This window comes from Hesperophylax consimilis, chromosome 31, assembly GCF_061612785.1.
Source record: "Hesperophylax consimilis isolate HC1 chromosome 31, BYU_Hcon_1.0, whole genome shotgun sequence".
Taxonomy (NCBI): domain Eukaryota; kingdom Metazoa; phylum Arthropoda; class Insecta; order Trichoptera; family Limnephilidae; genus Hesperophylax; species Hesperophylax consimilis.
The window spans coordinates 1,309,199-1,327,604 of record NC_142866.1 but is presented as its reverse complement, the minus strand read 5'-3'; the positions used below and the strand labels follow the sequence as shown (position 1 = coordinate 1,327,604).

Genomic DNA, 18,406 nt, shown 5'->3' with positions numbered 1-18,406 from the left:
TGGGGAACCCGGTAGGACCACATATCCTGAGTCTGACACGCGCCCTAAACGCGCTTAAAGGTCGTAACATAGTTATCATAGTTATTCACTATAAAAAAAAAAAAAATCGGAGGTGACTTTAATGCTCGCTCTCCACTATGGTTTGACAATAATAAAATTCATTCAGTAAGATCACGGACTGATGCCGTCGAAGACCTGATTGCTGCGCAAGGCCTTCGTATCGTCAACGAACGGAGTTCGTTTTTCACTTTTTCAAACCATATGGGAGAGAGCAACATTGATTTGACTCTATGCTCTGAATCAGTTGCGGCCAGGATATCGAAATGGATGGTCTACGAATGCGCAATAAATTCGGATCACAGACTTATCACATTTACGATTGGTGTCAAGAAAACCGAAGCTCCAAGATCCTCCTGGAATTTCAACATCACTAGGGCGAACTGGGATAACTTTGGGGAAGCTCTACGAGATACATTAAGGGATTTTCACCACGTAGCAGCTACTGATCCGGATAATTTGGGGAATTTTTTTAACTCGGCTGTAGTATCAAAGAAGGGTCCAAAGAAGACACCAGGGCATGACAGGCTCAACGGTGTGATAGCGAAGCAAGTATGGATCCACGCTAGGGAGGAGCTCTTCCAAGTGATGGACACGTGTCTGAGAAGAGGAGTTTTCCCTTCTGAATGGAAGAGAGGCGTGCTAAGGGTCATACCAAAGGGGAATGGCAAGCCACTAACCGATGTCAAAGCCTATCGGCCTATTACCTTACATCCAGTGCTTGGCAAGATTCTGAAAAAACTTGTCCGGCATAGACTACGTCAATCACTCTCACCGTCCAGCGATCTCCAATTTGGCTTCGTCCCCGGTAGATCCACTGTGCACGCCATGTCGTTTGCGCTTAACTGGGTTTCCACTAAGAGGTATGTAGTTGCAATCTTTCTTGATATCACTGGTGCCTTCGACTACGCATGGTGGGACATGATACGCATCAAGGTTAAAAACAGGAATTGCCCGAAACTCTTATTTAAATCAGTGGACAATTACTTGTCGGGCCGCACCATCATCAAATCTGGGATGCGTGGTCCCAAAAACTAGAACCACATTCGCTCAACGACAATTCTGGTACATCGCCCCTAAAATATACAACGCGTTGGACAGGGACATAAAATCAACTAATACTATATCCCTTTTTATTATACGTGTCCAAAACTGGATATTTGAAAGGGGACGAGCCTTTTTTAAAGAATACATGAGTTCCTAACTTTTAAACCATTATAATAAAATTAACCATGTATCTATATATGTATGTATATATGTGAATACACATTACGTTTGTGTGTGTTCATATATAGATGTATATGAATGTATTTATATATGCATTTATGTATGTCTGTGTATGTATTTATATATGCATTTATGTGTGTCTGTGTATGTATGTATATGTGTGCATGTATGTGTATATGCATGTATGCATATATATACATAGATTGTATGTATGTATATATATATATATGTATGTGTGTATATATGTGTATGTATGTGTATATATATGTATATATATATGTATATATATATATATATATATATATATATATATATTGACCTCTTCCCGTAGTATGTTGATCCAGTAAGAAGTTGTTAGACTATGTTGATCCACCTTTAACACCATATAACTTGGCTATTGTGGAATACATCTGAATGAATTGACAACAGTGGTACAATAATTATCAATGTTGCCAGTTTGCCAGAAAAACCATTTGATATACTGTTCATAAAATTTTCTAAATTTGTATGGAAATCGGATGCATAATTTATGTTGATCTACCTAAATTGGCATACTTATGTTGATCTCATATATATTGATCTATTCCCGTAGTATGTTGATCCAGGTAAGAAGTTATTGGACAAAGTTGATCTGTGTCCCTATATATGGTTTTACTAAATGAACCAATCAAGAGCAATCGGTGGACTGTTCATCACAAGGTTTTATCTGATTCCGTAATCTTTTGTGATATTGAACTCAAAGTATTAGTCTCTAGAGTCGGATATCGCATGAAATGACTGTGAGATGGTACCGTTTCAAATCAAAATGACGTGTTCATTCGACTGTTTGTTGCTTGAATTGTTTATAAGAAATGTATGCGTATTTAGATTGAAACGAAACTTTCGCAAAAATCAAATCCATTAAAAAAATACCTACTGCGTGGCGGGCCGGATCGAAAGAGACTGGTTGAGGGATACCTTTTGACCATCAAAATCCAAAATGGCGGCAAAAGGCATAATGTTATATGGGAAATATTGAACTTGCATCTATTACCATCTCTCCTGATTACGCTTCGTGACTTAGTAGGGGTGGCCGGGTTCTTGGTTATAATGGGTAATTAATGGATGATTGGACGAGGTTGGAGCTAAGAAAAAACTGTCCAAAGAAGCGAAGCTAGCAGTCCACAATGGAGTGCTGGTACCTACCCTAATATATGGAAGTGAGGCATGGAACTGGCAGAAGAAGGCTGAAAGTAGACTGAATACTGTAGAAATGAGATCCCTGAGGCATATGTACGGTAAAATCATGTATGACGAAATGTGCGTATGCTGTGTCTATTCTACAGATATTTTATTAGAGCCTGTTAAAAGGAGCTAGCAGCATTGATCCCCAGTGCACCGTGCACGTGCTTGATACTCGACAACTGCTTGATACTCGACAACTCGACGGACACGAGCGGATTGATGTTATCGATACATATATGAACGGGTCGTTTCTCCGACTCGTTTTATCGTAAGTCGGCTCGCATGTGGAACGAGCTATCGGCATCTGTTTTTCTTCCTCAATATAATCCGGGCCTCTTTAAGACCCGCATTAATAAATTCATTCCTACAGACCCTATCTTAATCCGCCCCATAACGCTGCCCAACTGGGTGGAGACATAGTTTCTATGTATTTAACGTATAAAGACAAGGGCACTCTTGTGAGAGGTGTCACATAAAAAAGTCATACCTCCGAATTTGAATATAGAGACATACAAAATGATCTATATTATAAGCAATGAATCCACCCATCTTTTATCGATTATCACATTATTTTAGAATTTAAAAAAACTCGTAAGCTTAATAATCGCAGAACTCAACTCAACTTCAAATATTAATATTCTGTATAAACGATTGTTACATCTTACCGGAGATGACCAGATAAATCATCAAAATGATAATTCATCACATCTTTAAAAAGTTATGTAAAGTCATGGAAAGTGATGAAACAAAAACATTATTAACTGGGTTAAGTAGGTTAGGTTCGGTTAGGTTTAAATTTTGTATTCATCGTTTCTAATGACTTTACATCACTTTTTAAAGGTGTGTTGAATTGTCACTGTGTTGAGTTATCATGGAACCCTTACCGGAAATGTTTATATTTTAAAGTTCTCTAAATAAAATGAAATGCTCTTAAAAGAAACATCTCATATTTAATATTATACAACAATATGACCGGAAGTCGGCATCTTTCTTTGAAATAAATAAATCATAAACTAAAAAACAGCTACAAGGTGGTTACAAATGCAATTATATTTAATCAATTTGTTCGATTATATTTTATATGAAGTTTTTTTTACAGTGGGCCAAATGAATTCTATATGTGGCCAATTGAACCAATTCAACCAAAGTTGTCCAATTTTAATAACTTCGACGAGGAAAAGAAGTTTTTTAATTAGTTGAATAATAATTTTTCAAAATTTCAATTATGTTTAACGTAATACACTATCTGGCATCAAGAAAATCAGTCTAGTCACGAACCGTAACTATTTAGTGTAATAAAATAAAAAAATAAAATTATGTTTATATCATAGTTTGCTTTAATCTCAATAAAAAAGAAGGAAAAAAGTTTTTTTTTTATGAATGAGATAAAACTTTCCCCCAAACAACGTGTATATTTAACTAACTAACTAATTAACGATCACGCCGTTTCCCCGCAGGGGTAGACAGAGAGGACGGACCGCCAAACAACTCGGTCTTGGCACACACTTCTTGCCTCATTCACATTCATACATCGTCTCATAATACTCTTCTATTATTCTGACTCTTGACATGACCCGACTCGAGTATCTGATTCACTTGATCGTGCCATGTCTTCCTCGGGCTTCCCCGACTTCTGCTACCATTCACATTTGCATCATATATCCTCTTTACACACTCCTATCTTCGCTCATTCGCTCTACATGCCCAAACCATCTAAGCGTCCCTTTCTTAATCTTAACCACACATACGCCTCAGGGATCTCATTTATGAATTAAAATTAAAATAGCAACTTCACATTAGGAACGAACAAATAAGTACATTGACTAAGTGTTACGGACGGACATGCACTTGAGCAAGACTTGGGAGCTGTATTCACAGAAACTTTAAAAAAATAACTGACGTTTAGTTGTAGTACTGGGTCAATTGTACTGGTATCCCCCGAAAACATAAAAACATAAACAATATAAACTAATTTTTGAAAAGAAAGACAAACATTCCCGGGTTAAGAATAACCTGGCAATATTTGAAAATCTCCTACTACCACCACAGTCAGCTGAAAATGTTGCTTGTGTTGTGATGGGGGACTTAGCCAGCCCAGGAATTGAACACACTATGCCTGGGTGGGACCCAAACGCGATGTCAACTCGGCCACCGACCGGTCTAAAATATGGCAGAAATCGCTCCAGTGGATAAATAATAAAATGTAGTTTATAGGCACTTTATAAAAAAAAATCGTCTAAAGAAACAGAAAATTTTTTAAAACAGTAATAAATAAAATACATTCTGGAATCGTTAATAAGTCGTTATGAAATATTTAGCCGTGTTAAGTAATCAATAGTATCGCGGTGGCAAAACGTGGAATTCCATAGCCGTTTTTAATTTATTAAAAATATTTATGATATCAAAGACAAAACAATTAAATGTATTCTAATCAGGGTGTCGTTATATCCCGGCCGGCGGCCAGAGACGGACGCTTCGAGTCCTTTGACTCGGGCGCATTTACCGACAACAATCGGAAGTCGGGCGACGCGAAGCGAAGATGCCCGAAGCGAAGCGAAGTTCGTGCCCACACTATCGTATTAGGTCAACTTCGATCAATTGTTTATAAGAAATGTATGCGTATTTAGATTGAAACGAAAATTTCGCAAAAACAAAATCCATAAAAAAATCATAACTTAGCAGGGGTACACGGGTTCATAGGGTGAGGTTTGTCTAGGTCCTGGCGGCGGATGCGTTTGCCCATCTACTGCGTGGCGGGCCGGATCGAAAGAAACTGGTTGAGGGATACCTTTCGACCATAAAAATCCGAAATGGCGGCAAAAGGAATAATGTTATGTAGGAAATTTTGAACCTGTATCTTTTACCATCTCCCCTGATTACGCTTCGTGACTTAGTAGGGGAGGCCGGGTTCTTGATTATAATGGGTAATTAATGGATGATTGGACGCGGATGGAGCTAACTAAAAACTGTCCAAAGAAGCGAAGCTAGCAGTCCACAATGTAGTGCTGGTACATACCCTAATATATGGAAATGAGGCATGGAATTGGCAGAAGAAGGCTGAAAGTAGACAGAATACTGTAGAAATGAAATCCCTGAGGCAGTAAAATCATGTATGACGAAATGTGCGTATGCTGTGTCTATTCTACAGATATTTTATTAGAGCCTGTTAAAAGGAGCTAGCAGCATTGATCCCCGTTGCACTGTGCACGTGCTTGATACTCGACGGTCCGAGCGGAATACACGTTCACAGTTAAGTTGATGTTATCTATACATATATGAACGGGTCGTTTCTCCGACTCGTTTTACCGTAAGTCGGCTCGCATGTGGAACGAGCTATCAGCATCTGTTTTTCCTCCTCCATATAATTCGCGCCTATTTAAGACCAGCATTAATAAATTCATTCCTACAGCCCCTACCTTAACCCGCCTCATAACGCTGCCCAACCGGTTGGCGACATAGTTTCTCTGTATTTAACGTGTAAAGATAGGGGCGCTCTATCGAGAGGTGTCACATAAAAAAATCATACCGCCGAATTTGAATATGGAATAATTTCCTTTTGCCGCCATTTTAGATTTTTATGGCCAAAAGGTATCCCTCAACCAGTCTCTTTCGATCCGGCCCGCCACGTAGTAGCTGAGCAAACGCAACAGTGTACCCCTGCTAAGTTATGATTTTTTTATGGATTTGATTTTTGCGAATGTTTCGAATAGCTCTAAAGATGATTCTTTTAAAATCATCCCATATTTAATATTATAAAACAATATGACCGGAAATCAGCTGAACTAAAAAAACAGCTACAAGGTGGTTACAAATACTATTATATTAAATCAATTTTGTCATTTAATTCCCAAACAATGTGTATATATATATTCCTTTAAATTAAAATAGCAACTTCACATTAGAAAAGAGAGGACAACGAACAAATAAGTACATTGACTAAGTGTTACGGACGGACATGCACTTGAGTTTATAAAACTTGGGAGCTGTACTCACAGAAACTGGAGTTTAGTTGTAATACGGGGTCAATTGTACCGGTATAATCATCCCCCAAAAACATTAACACAGAAACCATATAAACTACTAAATGCGGTTTAAAGCTAACGAATCCACCTAGATTTAATCAATAATCCCATATTTCTAGATTCCATAAGTACCCACTCTATTGTGTACCTAGAGGTAAAACTAAGATATTGCACAATATTGGCAAAATATGGCAGAAATCGCTCCAGTGGATAAGTAATAAAACGAAGTTTATAGGCACTTTATAAAAAAAAATGTCTAAAGAAACAGATAAATTTTTAAAACAATTATGAATAAAGTACATTCTGGAATCGTTAATAAGTCATTTTGAAATATTTCGCCGTGTTTAGTAATCAATAGTATCGGGAAACGCGGTGGCAAGACGTAGAATTCCATAGCCGTTGATTATCAAAGACAAAACAATTAAATATATGAAATTCTCTGTATGAAATTAGTTTTCATACAGAGAATATCCAAATAACCCTTTTTTGTGTATAAAAACATATCGGCTTTTTGGTTAAGATGTGGTGTGATATGATTTGTATTTTTTTATGAAACACTAATATGAGGCATGAAGGAATTACAAAATTTAAATAAAATATATTGAAGTGCTTTTAGTTGGTATTACTATAAACTGCACGTGTTAGTTCATCTTCTGCCATGTTTGTGCTAAAAATACTTTATTCAACTTCTCGAAGCAAGCTGTAGCTTTTTGTAGGAAATATGATATCTGATTATAATATTGTCAATATTTCTTTTTTCATTTTTTACAAATAAAAACTTGTGTGAATACCGCACCAGAGTCATACAGTCCTAACCGCTCCCGTCTGGAGCCAGTGAGACTATGGCATCCTCAAAGGAGACCTCAAAGGAGATGACGAGGAGGAAGGTGGGAGAGTACCTAGCTATTCAGATATAACCAAACACTAATTGTAAAATAGTGCAAATTAATTTTAGTAAAATTTATTTGAACCCGCGACCTTCGGATTGCTAGTCGAGAGCCACCTCAAGTAGTTTGATATGTTTGGTGACTTAGCAGGAGTGCCCGGGTTTATGGGGTGAGGTTTGTTCGGTTCTTGGCGGCGGATGCGCTTGCCTACCAAATGCGTGGTGGGCCGGATCGATTAATCCTCTTTCAACGCATCGCCTTGCAACGCAGTAGGAGACTTGGATTCTTATGTTTATCACTCGAACACACTGACCCCCAGATTACTACCCACCCATCATACCTATTTCCTTCCCAGAACTCACTCTCATTCCTTTCTTTCAAAATACCCCCAACACAGCATTCACAAAGATGACATAGGCCTTGAGGGTTACGATTTTCCTTAGGGCCTCCTGTGTGGAGACGATGTAAAAAAATACAAAAAATAAACAACTTTCTCGCTAAATCGTTGGCGGTGACTAATGGTAGGGGTATTGGTTATCTAATAAATGGTTCCCGGGGCGGCGGTACACATAATTGTAATAGTTCTCGAGGGCTCTGATGTACAGACATTATGGCTCCTGTTGATTGACGAACATATACTAAAACATCGTTGGTTGGAATCGGTGCTTGAAATGACTTTAGCCATGTTTAGTAAAAAACAAATTGGAATTAATTTTTCAGCAATTTCAATTTAAAATTTGAAAGATTAAATTCTCACCAATCTAATCGCCGCAATTTTAATAGGCACATATTATGGATATTACGCTTTGTTTCAACTTAATCATTACAAGAAACTTACGTCGGGAGAGATGGTAAAAGATACATTATAATAAAATTTGATTCAATCAATGTTCAAAACTTCTCTTATAAAATGACTTACACAAATCTCACCCCATGAACCCGGGCACCCCTGCTAAGTCACGAAACGTAGTAAATGATGCATTAAAGTTACATTTTTGTTTAATCAAGTTCAAAAGGTTTTTTAAGCATGGATTTGACGTTTGCGAAAGTTCCATTTCAATATAAATACGCGTGAGGCAGTCTATCCTCTTTAAGTACAGAGTCATTTTCATAGAATATGGATGTTCTAACGGAATCTAAAAAGTACCACAACGCGCGCGAAATTGGCGGTTACAAGTTACAACACATACAAGCGGTCAAGTTTGTCTGAAATATATAGATCAACAAAATAAATCGTGTAAAATGTATATGCGACCGAAAAATGGGCGTGGCTTACAGCTAAATCTCGATGACACAAGTTGATCTGTAGGGATTTACATATGTATGCCAGCTTGGGTAATGGATCAACATATCCGGGGTGGATCAACAAATGCAAACGGATCAACATATACCTGGCGTACCGTCGCGCGAGATCAACATAGTACGAGAGGGGATAAATATATATATATATATATATATATATATATATATATATATATATATATATTAATAATTATGGTTTACTACCTAAGTAACATATTTTTATTAAGTAAGAGCAGTTTGGTTTTGCTCATTGATCTTGAGGGCAAACAGTTTTTTCTTAAATATATTTATTCTATTTACGGTTGTCAGGCTATCAGGAAGGAGATTATATATGTGTACACCCTCATGGCCTATGTTTCTTTTACCACACTCTGTCTTTGCTGAATTTGTGTATAATTTATTATATTGTCTTGTGTGGTGGTCATGTACTTGTGATGTTTTCATAAATGAAGTATTTGTGTGTATGAGGCCATTTATAATACCCCACTGCTAAATATTAGCATAAAAAATACTTATGTTGGTGGACTAACTGTACCACCCGTACGAACCACAACAGCACAGAATTATGTATATAAAGAAATAAAATTATTTAATCAATTACCCGCTGATATGCGAAAAGAAAAAAATACGACAAATATAAAAAAAAATCATATAAATCAATTCTTGAAAAAAATACGACAAATATAAAAAAATCATATTTTTATAGTACCACCACACTCACATAGTACCACAAGCGTCAGCTTTTGTAGGAGAGTGTGTAATGATCTACCCTTTCTACTTCAAACTTTTTCCTTCTCTTCTTTCTAAGATAAATTTTCTTTAAGTCCCATAGGTAACTTTTCCATAAGGCTTTGGTTATGTATATATCCGGGGTAGGAAGGTCCTCCCTGCCGTCTTTCAATCCCTTGCCTCTCTCTTTATTACACACCCCTTCAAGTGTGTACATCCTAGTTTGTCTACGTGACGTACGACCTTGAACGTACTCATTTCACGTGACGGTTCAGTATAAAAAGGTTTCACCGAACGTTGTGTTGGTTTTTTGTTTCTCGGTTTAGAAACCTAGTTATCTATGTATGTGTGGTATCCCTTGGTTCTTTTGAGATAGAGTGAGTTGAATCCATTACCGCTGTGTTTTAAAGCCATTTTATAAACCTTTATTCTAAGTCGCCTGCTCCCCCAACTGGCTACGCAATTCTATCTATCGTAGGGTAATGTGAATATAATAAAGTGTTAGATTTTATATATGTGATATACATACGATAAATTTATGGTGTTAGTTGTCGGCGCCATCCATGTATATATTTTGGGAGGGGAAGGAGAGGAAAGGAAATGAATTTTTTTCAAGTTAAGATTGGCTCCTCCTCTTTACCAAACAAAACCGATGGATGATAATTTGAGCAAGGCGATCGATATCTGCGTGTCTGGATATCACAACCGGCCGGGTCTCCCCTTGTTCCAAATCGGCAACCGTCACGCCAGAATAAAGAAAACCAGGTCTCATCACCAATTTCAGAATTGCCCCAACCTCAAACACCTCCAGGAAATCTACTTTACTGAGTGTAGAAGGGGAAAGCCATGACATCCCTTGTCACGAATCTAGTCGCGAAAATGTGACACGTAAGGTCCTAAGTTACGTGCCACCTCTAGAAAACGTTGTAACTCCCTCGTCGTCGGGGATTTACATCCCTTTCTAGGTCAATAACATAGATAATACACGACAATCTTGTCGACATTTAGCCTGCTTTTTAGCGATAGGTTGTGTGCCTACCCATTCAGCCAATTATCATGTGAGATATATGTAAGGTCTACTCGAGATGCCAAATTTAGGATGAGGACTGTCTGTATTTTAATATTTGGTTCTAGTAATTATTTTATGAGGTTACTAGCATCCTCGTGTATTAGGTATGGGTAACTTCTACTGAATACCTATCCTCTCAGGTAGGTATAAACGGATAATTGGTTTGATTTTTGCATTTAATTTAAAGAGGCTGCCTACCTCTCGAAAAGTACCTGTTGAGAAAAGTTGTTCGGTTGGTAGTTTCATTTCGGAGATTACCATCTCCCTCTTTTGCCTCTAGATATGTTTTTGTGCATCCCAATTCGTAACTTAGAAAGTCAAACAATAGATGAAAAGTATTAAATTAGAAAGTCAAATAACAGAAGAAAAGTTTTCATTTTGTTCCGTCTGGTTGCATCCGATCGCTTTCAATTCGGGAGGTCATACGCTAGCAAAACTTCCCCTTTGACTGACTGTACACCGCGCCTCTCGGCCTATATATGAAAAGGTCATTGGCCTGTCTCTCACTCACAGCTGATTGACAATCCGTCTAGGGTATTCCTTTTAATGATAACATTATTTGGGCGGCAGGTGTCGTAACCTTAGTTAGATCCGTCTTTTAGGGGTCCTCTGGAATTTAATAAATAATATAAAAAAACTCACCCAGTTAGTCATCTCTCATTCTCAGCGTGAAGCTTACCTGGTTACACTATATAGCTAAATCACTTTAATTTTCGACCTCCTCCCTACGCCTATAAAAGGGTAATTAAATATTCCTGTAAATAAAATTGTACCTCCCTAATCTGTCAGGATTCGAACCCACAGTTAATAATTTATTTGATTCTCTGGTTTTCGGTCTCCGTGGATAGAATGCCTGTTCAGGATCTTAACTTCACTCTCCTGACAGAGCAATCCGGCGTGGTGAGTCACCAGATTCCAAGGAAGTATGACTGGAGTAACTCTTCAATAATAACTCCAGCTCTCGAATAATGGTCTTTATTTAACAATAAAAAAGACCCGTAGGGCAGCTCATGTAAAGTGAGCCCAATATTGCTATCTCTCTCCGCGGTTTTATAAACCACATGTAAGTGAAAACCTGGCAGCTCTGCCGTTTTGCCAAAACGACCCGCCCAAGACGGATGGTAACAAGAGAAGAAAAATTAAATCCGTGGCAATACGAAATTGCCCCGGCAATCGCTAACACAAAATAAATGTTGCCACATCATTAGGGTGACAAGCACCAATATTAATATTTCAGTACCTGAAATCTTAACATATTCCCGCCCCAAAACGAGTATTAAGGAATAGTCGTTTTTCATAAAATAATGTAGGAAGAGATTGCAACATTGGTACTCAGAATTTGCCCAACAAGTTCACATACAGACATAAACAATATTCAATACATGGATATCAAAATAATAACAAAAAACTTATGACAACGTATATAACCCTATGTCAGACTTGACATTAAAAAATAAAAGTCTAATAACGTAGAAACTTCTGGTGCGCTGCACCCACTTATGAGAAAATATCTTATCACTTGGCACTGTTGAGCCTGACGGCATTTTGATTCACACATAACATCACTTTTAGTGTTGTAATTGGTTCTTCATCCAGGTTGGAGGAAGGATCCTCCATGGGAAGTAGACAGAGCTGTGTCACGGCTCTTTTGGTGACACCTCTGGCCGTCCTCAAGGAGACGACGCGGACGCGTCCGTCTTGACCAGGGTGGATCTCCGTCACTCGCGCCATCCTCCAGTACTGCGGAAGTAGTTGGTTGTCTTTGATGATGACCATGTCACCAGGCTGTAAACTGCGTTGACGTCCTTCTTGCCATTTGACTCGGTTCTGCAATTCTGCTAGGTATTCCCGGCTCCATCTGTGCCAAAAAGATTGAACAACGGTAGACATCTTTTGGTAAATATTAAGCCTGTTTGTAGGCAGATGATGGATATCAAGCTCAGGCAATGCTAACAGGTTGTCGCCAATAAGGAAGTGTGAAGGAGTGAGTGCGTTTAAATCATTTGGATCTGATGATAATGGAGTCAGAGGACGGGAATTTAAACAAGCCTCAATCTGTATTAGTATGGTATTCATGCCTTCGTATGTCAAAACAGTTGACCGCATTGCTTTTTTTAAATGTAACTTGGTCATTTTAACTGCACTTTCCCAAAGTCCACCGTGATGCGGTGAGCGGGGAGGCAAGAAACTCCAGCTAATATTCTGCTGGGCTAAAAAATTATGGATTTCCTTATCAGATGCCTTCAAAAAATCAAATAGTTCAGTAAGTTCCCTATAACTACCTGTAAAGTTAGTTCCATTATCACTAAAGAGTCGTGAGGGTTTACCCCTCCTAGCTATAAATCTTTTCAATGCATTCATAAATGCCATTGAAGTTAAATTAGTCACTAATTCTAGGTGAATTGCCTTCGTTGAAAAACAAATAAATAAACATATGTAAGATTTTACACTCTTAGCATTTCTGGTTAAACCAGACTTAATTAAAATTGGACCTGCATAATCTATGCCGGTTACATAAAATGGTCTTTGGATTCGGAATCGGTCAGCAGGAAGGTCACCCATGAGCTGGCGACACTCGCGCGGACGGACTCGGAAACATACAATACATTTATGCAGTGCTCGCTTTACTGCGTTTTTACCAAATATTGGCCAAAACCGTAAACGCAGTAATGCGAGCAGAGCATTACATCCTAAATGCAAATTCTCATAATGCAGATGGGTTACTATTAAGTCAGTCAACTTATGATTTTGTGGTAACAAAATTGGATGTTTTTGAGAGACCGAGGTAATATCAGATTGTGATAGTCGACCTCCAACACACAATAACCCATCCTGCATAAAAGGATTTAGTGCCTTTACCTTGCTCTGCCTAGATACAAATCTTCCATCACTCAAAGAAGCTATTTCATCACGAAATGCGAATCGCTGAGCGTTCAAAATCAATACATGCATGGCATGTTCCAGTTCGATTACAGAAAGCTCGTCGACCCGCATCGGTTTTCGTTTAGAACAGTTATGTATGAAACGTAACATATAAGCAACTACGCGCCTCAGTCGTCTTAATGAAGAATAATTATTAAATATTTCCCAATCGACAGGACTACTAGTAACCAAAACTATCCTCGCCGTTTCTGGCAACTCCGTGGGAGTATCAAATGTAGAACGTGGCCACTTATCCTCGTCGGACGTGAGCCATGGTGGTCCTGACCACCATAATGAAGATGATTTCAACTGCTGAGATGTTATTCCTCTGGAAATTATGTCAGCTGGGTTTTCAGTTGAACAAATGTGACGCCATATAGCGCCATCACCTTCACGTTGTATTTCTGATACGCGGTTAGCAACAAAAGTAGTCCAACGGTACGGTTCTCCTGCAATCCAAGCCAATGTTATTGACGAATCACACCACAAAGTGGTGTCAACAGTTATTTGGAGAGCTGCCGTCACCCGCTTCATTAATTTAACTAATAATTGTGCTCCACATAACTCAAGACGTGGTAACGATAAATTTTTTAGTGGGGCTACACGAGATTTAGCGCATATTAACTGTGATTGGTGAATGCCGTGTTCATCGGTAGATCTTAAATACAGACAAGCGCCATATGCTACTTGAGATGCATCGCAAAAAACCGTGTAAGCTAAAAGATTTTTTATTGAAGCAGAAAATTTTCCTCGGTACCCGAATATGATTTGCTTTACTGAGACTCAGCGTGTAAGTCTGCCAGGCCAATAAAAGGTCATTGGGTAGCTTGTCATCCCAGGATGTTTTTAGCTTCCACAATCTTTGCATAATTATCTTACCGACAATGATTACTGGGCCTACCAGTCCTAAAGGGTCAAAAACTTTTGAAATTAATGATAAAACTTGACGTTTTGTTACTTCTAACTTTGAGTCTATGTTTTCTACCTGATAAGTAAACTCATCAAGTTTGGTGTCCCATATTAATCCTAGAATCTTAGCTTCATTGAATTCATTTGGCAATAATTCCAAATTATCTTTAGAATCATTAATTGAGGGTGCATTAGACCTCCATTTTCTAATTTCCATGCCTGCTGTAGCAAGCGCATTAATGATTTGGGATTTAAGCACGTGACAAGTATCAATGGAATCACTACCAGAAAGAAAATCATCTACATAAAAATTTTCCTTAAGGGATTTACTAGCTAATGGATGAGTAAATGAAACGTCATTACCTAGCTGGTGCAGACAACGTATTGCTAAATAAGGCGAAGGAGCCAAACCATATGTCACCGTGTTTAGCGTATAATGTTTCAAACAATCCTCCGCATCCCTTTTCCATAATATACGTTGGTAATTTCTGTGTTCCGGGTTGATATTAATTTGGCGGTACATCTTTGCAATATCTGCGGTGACTGCATATTGATGTTTTCTGAAAAATACCAAGTGACAAAATATATCATTTTGAATGGTGGGCCCGATCATTAGAGCGCGATTCAAAGAAATCCCTCGAGCGGGTTTAGCCGACCCGTCAAAAACAACACGAATTTTAGTAGTTGTGCTTGCTTCTTTAAATACAGCGTGATGTGGTAAATAATAAGTAATTTCATCGCGTTTTGGAGGTTCACATTCAGTCATGTGACCTAACACAAGATACTCATCAATAAATTCCGAGTATTGTTCCTTTAAACTAGGTTGTCTTAAGAATTTCCTTCCCATTGACGCTAATCTACCTTTAGCAATACTAAATGAATCTCCTAATTGAGATAGGTTAGATTTAAACGGTAAGTTGACTACAAATCTACCGTTTGCATCGCGTTTATGCGTGCCTTCGAAAATCCTTTCACATTCACTATCTTCCAGAGAGTGATGCTTACTATTTTCGGTTTCTTCAACCTTCCAAAACCTTTCTATTTGGTTCTGCAAAGAATTTAATGAAATATGACAAACTTTAACTGGCCTCGTATTATGACGACTCTGTACAGCTCCTGATATTATCCAGCCTAGCTCCGTTCGATGCAATGTAGGTTTACCCTTTCCTAACTGTATCTGATCCGTACGAAGCACCTGCCAGAAAACCTCTGCTCCGATCAGCATATCAATAGAAGCTGGCTGGTAAAACTGCGGATCAGCTAACCGGACACCGTCTGGAATGTTCAACATTTTTGGGTTAATCACGGTCTGTGGAAGATTGCAAGAAATCTCATCTAATACCAAACAAGATATTTCATCCTCGTATTGAGAACATAATGATTTAAATTTAATGTCAACTGTTTCCTTTACATGAATTAAATTATTATGCAAACCTGAAACAGGTATGTTCAATTTTGTACAATGCAAATTTAATCTTTTACAAGTATCCTTTGTAATAAAATTAGACATTGAACCTGAATCCAAAAGTGCGCGTATTTTGTGTGTTCCACCGTACGCGTCTTCTATTTTTACTATTACGGTAGATAGTAAAATTTCTCGCCCGTTCATGTCGCTATGACACGCTAAATTCACTGGTGCCTCCGACTGACCCTTGCCAGTTGAAGTACCCGCTTGTACATTATCAGTATTGATATGTAACAGAGTGTGATGTTTTCGATCACAAACACTGCATTTTTCCTTCCACCTGCACACCTTTGAAGGGTGCCCCGGTTTAAGGCAGTTATAACATAAATTGCTCTCTGAAACGAACTTTCTTCGTGCCGCTGGTGCTTTGTTAACAAATATTTTACAAGAATAAATGAAATGGCTGTCATTACACAGCATACAATTAACGTTGCTTGACGCTAACGTAACCTTGTTCGTAGAATTCCTTTCCTTAAAATTAAAAAACTTTGGTTTTGTTGCAACTGGTTCCGCTTTCTGTTGCATTCCACCATTATCACCTTGGATAGTTTCCAGGATCTGCGACCTTTGTGAAATAAAATTGCTAAACTGCTCGAACGTAGGATAAACTTTATCGCACTCCATGGATTCCCACAGGCTACGTGTGTGATTATCTAACTTTGAGGTTAGAATATGTATAATTAATGTGTCCCAATGTTCCGTTGGAAGCTTTAAATTATGTAAAGCTCTCAAATGAATGTTTGCTTAATCAATTAAATTTCGCAATTCATGATGATTCTGTCGTTTTAACGGTGTAACATTACATAAGAAATTCAAATGTCTATTTGCAATAAGTCTGACATTTTCGTATCTTGAAATAAGCATCGTCCAGGCTGAACTATAATTATCCCCGGTTATTTCTAGAGAACTAATCAAATCAAGTGCGTCTCCGGACACATAACTAATAAGGTAATGAAATTTCTGAACATGATTTAATTTACTGTTATCATGAATTAGGGCAATGAACGAGTTTTTAAAAGTCAACCATTTATGATTATCTCCTGAAAAAATGGGTATTGAAATTGGTGGTAAATTCACAGATGTAATCGGGACATTTTCAATCTTCTTAAATTTTGATAATATTTCCTGTCCTAATGCAATTAAATTAAAATATGTACCTTCAAAATTATCCCTCGCGTCATGATCTTCTGATTTATTCAATAAATCAATCTCCAGCTGAATTTTGGAGAATTCTATCAGAGAAGGTTTGATGGCATCTAATCTCGACGACAATACGCTGGGCCTAATATCATTTTCGTTGCTTAAATAGGTTTCAAATCTCGTTAATGAACCTTTCAACACCCCGCGCTGTCTAACCAACTTGTCGAGTTCCATTTTTTAGAAACGAATAACACAATAACCTGATTTAAAACTTAATACACAACTCGAAACGGCAGTTTGACGTTTGACGTGAATAAAATAATACTATGGATTATAAAGAAACCGATTACAATACTATGGCATGCAAAGACAGCTTGCAAACGCGTGGCTAGATATGTAGGTAAGCAAAGCAAAGTTATTCGGCAGAATACAACAATAAAAATTATTATCACCAACAATTTTATGCTATTTTGAAAGCATCTGATTATGAACACCCGAATATAATTCGATATAATCAATACGAAATAATGTGGCATCTACACAGATTTTTAGCTTTTTTAAATGGAATTTGAAAGGACAATGAAAGGAAGGCTACAACCTGATTTGCTGTGCATGCGAGCGTCGTGATGAGGCTCGCTTGATCAATCCAATGATGGTGATGAGGACGCCGACTGGACCACTCCCGATGATGATGAGGCCCGACTGGACCACTCCCGATGATGATGAGGCCCGACTGGACCACTCCAAATAATGATCTTCCGTCTCAAATGGATCAATCCAAATAATAATCATCCGGCTCTTGAATGACCAATGTTCAGGATCTTAACTTCACTCTCCTGACAGAGCAATCCGGCGTGGTGAGTCACCAGATTCCAAGGAAGTATGACTGGAGTAACTCTTCAATAATAACTCCAGCTCTCGAATAATGGTCTTTATTTAACAATAAAAAAGACCCGTAGGGCAGCTCATGTAAGGTGAGCCCAATATTGCTATCTCTCTCCGCGGTTTTATAACCCACATGTAAGTGAAAACCTGGCAGCTCTGCCGTTTTGCCAAAACGACCCGCCCAAGACGGATGGTAAGAAGAGAAGAAAAATTAAATCCGTGGCAATACGAAATTGCCCCGGCAATCGCTAACACAAAATAAATGTTGCCACATCATTAGGGTGACAAGCACCAATATTAATATTTCAGTACCTGAAATCTTAACAATGCCATCTCGCCAAATCAATAACCTAGCCCGATTAAACACTTCCTGCCTTTATACGTTCACTCTGTTTTAAAAACGCAATCATTATTTTTATCATTTCCATGTTTTTAAGACAAGTCACTTAGTTTGAACTACATATTTACGAAATCACGTTTAATCTAACACACTTTCACTTCACACAAACACCGGATCAATAATCTTTCTCTTTAATTCAATATTCCACAATATTCTCTAATACCATTT

The 18,406-nt window shown here is 38.0% G+C and overlaps 1 protein-coding gene across 2 annotated transcripts; it reads right to left on the bottom strand.

Moving 5' to 3' along the window:
- Positions 1-11,518: 11,518 nt before the first annotated feature.
- LOC149409316 (uncharacterized) lies at positions 11,519-17,249 on the bottom strand. 2 transcript variants are annotated; one of them, XM_089649958.1, is made up of 2 exons: positions 16,971-17,249; positions 11,519-14,908 (listed from the first exon to the last, which is right to left on the bottom strand). In XM_089649958.1, the coding sequence occupies exon 2, from the start codon at positions 13,971-13,973 to the stop codon at positions 12,033-12,035; it is 1,941 nt and encodes a 646-aa protein (XP_089506084.1). In that variant the 5' UTR covers positions 13,974-14,908; positions 16,971-17,249; the 3' UTR covers positions 11,519-12,032. The 2 variants fall into 2 exon arrangements, 1 of the variants encoding a protein (XP_089506084.1); XR_016305204.1 differs by lacking the exon at positions 11,519-14,908 and adding an exon at positions 14,957-15,623.
- Between the last annotated feature and the right edge of the window lie 1,157 nt (positions 17,250-18,406).